Source organism: Montipora foliosa, chromosome 3 (assembly GCF_036669935.1).
Source record: "Montipora foliosa isolate CH-2021 chromosome 3, ASM3666993v2, whole genome shotgun sequence".
Taxonomy (NCBI): domain Eukaryota; kingdom Metazoa; phylum Cnidaria; class Anthozoa; order Scleractinia; family Acroporidae; genus Montipora; species Montipora foliosa.
Window position 1 is genome coordinate 59,571,301 of NC_090871.1, and position 2,500 is coordinate 59,573,800.

Genomic DNA, 2,500 nt, shown 5'->3' on the forward strand with positions numbered 1-2,500 from the left:
TCTAGCTTTTCAGTGTTCTGCGATTTTTCGCAAAATTCGCCATTTTCGCAAAAATCGTTAAAATCGCCAAAAATCACAACTCGTGTGGGGGACTTGTCTGTTCTGCGATTTTTGCGATTTTTCGCAAAATTCCCAATTTTCGCAAAAGTCGATGGTTAAAATCGCAACTCATGTGGCGGAATTGACCTCTCAAGCTTTTCAGTGTTCTGGGATTTTTGCGATTTAACGCAAAATTCGCAATTTTCGCAAAAATCACAACTCTTGTGGGGAACTTGTGTTCTATAGCTTTTCAGTGTTCAGCGATTTTTGCGATTTTTCGCAAAATTTGCTATTCTCGCATTTGCGTTCAAACCTGGACATATCTCTAATTTTGAGCATTGAACGCATTAACAGACCAACACATCTGGGACCACGCCCCCGAAATCGAACACTGTGTGGGTATTTTAACGTCGCAGGGGAACATTGGGGAATTTAAGCAAAGACAACGGCTACGGATGTGAAAACGCCACAAAGCAAGAATATTATTGGTTAAAAATTTAGACATAATCGTGCTGCACGTGCAGCAACGAATTTCCGCGAATTTATTCGCCGCACTCCACAAAACAACGTGAAATTACCAAAATTTAGTTTTGGCGCCAACGTTAACATAGAGCAGTGACCCATTTATTTGCTATCTTTACTTTAAAATCGGTCGTAGCCATTCAGTTACAGGATAGTTCGCCCGTATTGTACAACGTGAACAAGGCAGAATAATCGCGAAATCCTTCCCATGGCGCAAAGTTATATTTTGGAATGACGTTTTAGTTGGCAATTAAAAGCCTCCGTTTTATCCGTCTCATCAAAGAGGACATTAACACATTACCGTTTGCAAACGACACTGCAAAGGCAGCACTTCCTATACAGTAATTGTGAAACCCCAAATGCTAGTAAGGCCGGAGTTGTACCCCCGATCTCCAGCATTGAAATTCAGAGCTCTTCCGACTAAGCCATCGGGGCGATGGCTCAGAAATGGGACGGGCCGGCAAATGATAAGCCCTGTTTCGTTTTTAAAACGACGAACTGGAGTATTTGTAACCACCTCTGAGGGTGGTTCACTTCGATCAGCCCGGCTGGTTGGACAGAACTGTCTCTCTCCATTCAACCGTATGGTTGATTGAACACCGTCTTTTTACGGGGATCCATTAGAATCAACCCACGCCTGACTGAAACGTTAATCAAATATGATGAAATCAATGTTGTTCAAGGAATTATAAAAGTCTCTTTGGATGAAAGAAATGGTTTTGGGTACAATCATTCTTAAAGCGTTGATCAATCTGTGTTAGCGTGACGCACTGTCCCTTTGCCTGACCTTCAAAACACTTACATGACAGAATACGATGCACTGTCCAATAGACACCACGCCATACATGTTTGAGAGGGCCTGGTGTTTGTCCTCTTGGTCACAGCACACTACATAGTACTGCTTGATGTTGTCCAAGCTCTCCTCCTCTCGACGTAGCCGGATAACGATGGGATCTGGCACTACTATATTGGCAAATTTCATAACTTCGTCATTGTACGTGGCTGAAAATAGCAGCATCTGGCAGTCTTTCGGAAGTTGCCTAGAATGAAAAAATAGGCACGCATTGCGTACGTGTGGTAATGCAGTAACACAGCGCTGTATAATTGTCAACTGACCCGCATTTTGTCTTCCAGGAGATTCCAGTTATCTTTGCGTCATATACAGCTCTAATATACTACATGATAATGTTTTGGTACCGTATATGATTATAGTGCCATGGTAGATGTCTTAGGTAAATAGCCCCCTGAGAAGACTGTGGTTACTAGTAAAATACTAAACCCAGAAAGATAGAAGAAAATAAAAGGGAATCGAGAAACATTGGCTTCGAGGCCGACATGTTGATTATTTTCAAGTTCCCTTACGACTTCTTTTTCACCACAAGTTTGAGCGTGCACTCTGAGCGTCTGACAGCTTTCTAAGACAAACGTTCACTGACGTTAAGTCCTGTCGGGCGGGGTTAGTATTCGGATGGGTGACCTCAAAATATAGGACTTGCAGTCAGAAACATAGGACCGAAAATTATATTTTAAACCTCAAAGATGTGAACTACGCAAGGTACAGATTTTGTTAGCCTTCTTTGTGCAAAACAAATATTGATGCAAAAGTAAGTAAATATTGATACACAGTTCTTAGGAAGAGAAGAAGTTTTCAGGAAGTGTCGATCGAGAATAAAATAATTTACCATCTGCAACAAAATTTGCAACATGAAAACAACTTAAATTTTGAACCCAGAATATAAAAAATTACTATCAGCGAAAAACATTTTGGGAGATTTTTGCTACGCTCAGTTTTTGTTCATACTTTTGCCTGCACAAGTAAATTGCAAAATCGAAAGTGACATCGAATTCAGCGGGCACCGTGATCAAGTTACCTCGCACGTTTATTCACGAAACAAAGGACACATCTGTGTCAAAATGATGGCAAGACACCGGGTTTTTG

General features: G+C 41.2%; 1 protein-coding gene across 8 annotated transcripts in view; it reads right to left on the reverse strand.

Annotated features, from left to right (window-relative positions):
- The window catches only part of LOC137997826 (ATP-dependent RNA helicase DDX19A-like), a 142,188-nt gene that overhangs the window by 37,026 nt on the left and 102,662 nt on the right, over positions 1 to 2,500 (reverse strand). For all 8 annotated transcript variants that reach the window (XM_068844094.1, XM_068844092.1, XM_068844097.1 and 5 more), the window contains one exon: positions 1,364 to 1,601. In XM_068844094.1, the coding sequence (XP_068700195.1) occupies positions 1,364 to 1,601 (238 nt within the window). The remainder of the gene's footprint in view (positions 1 to 1,363; positions 1,602 to 2,500) is intronic.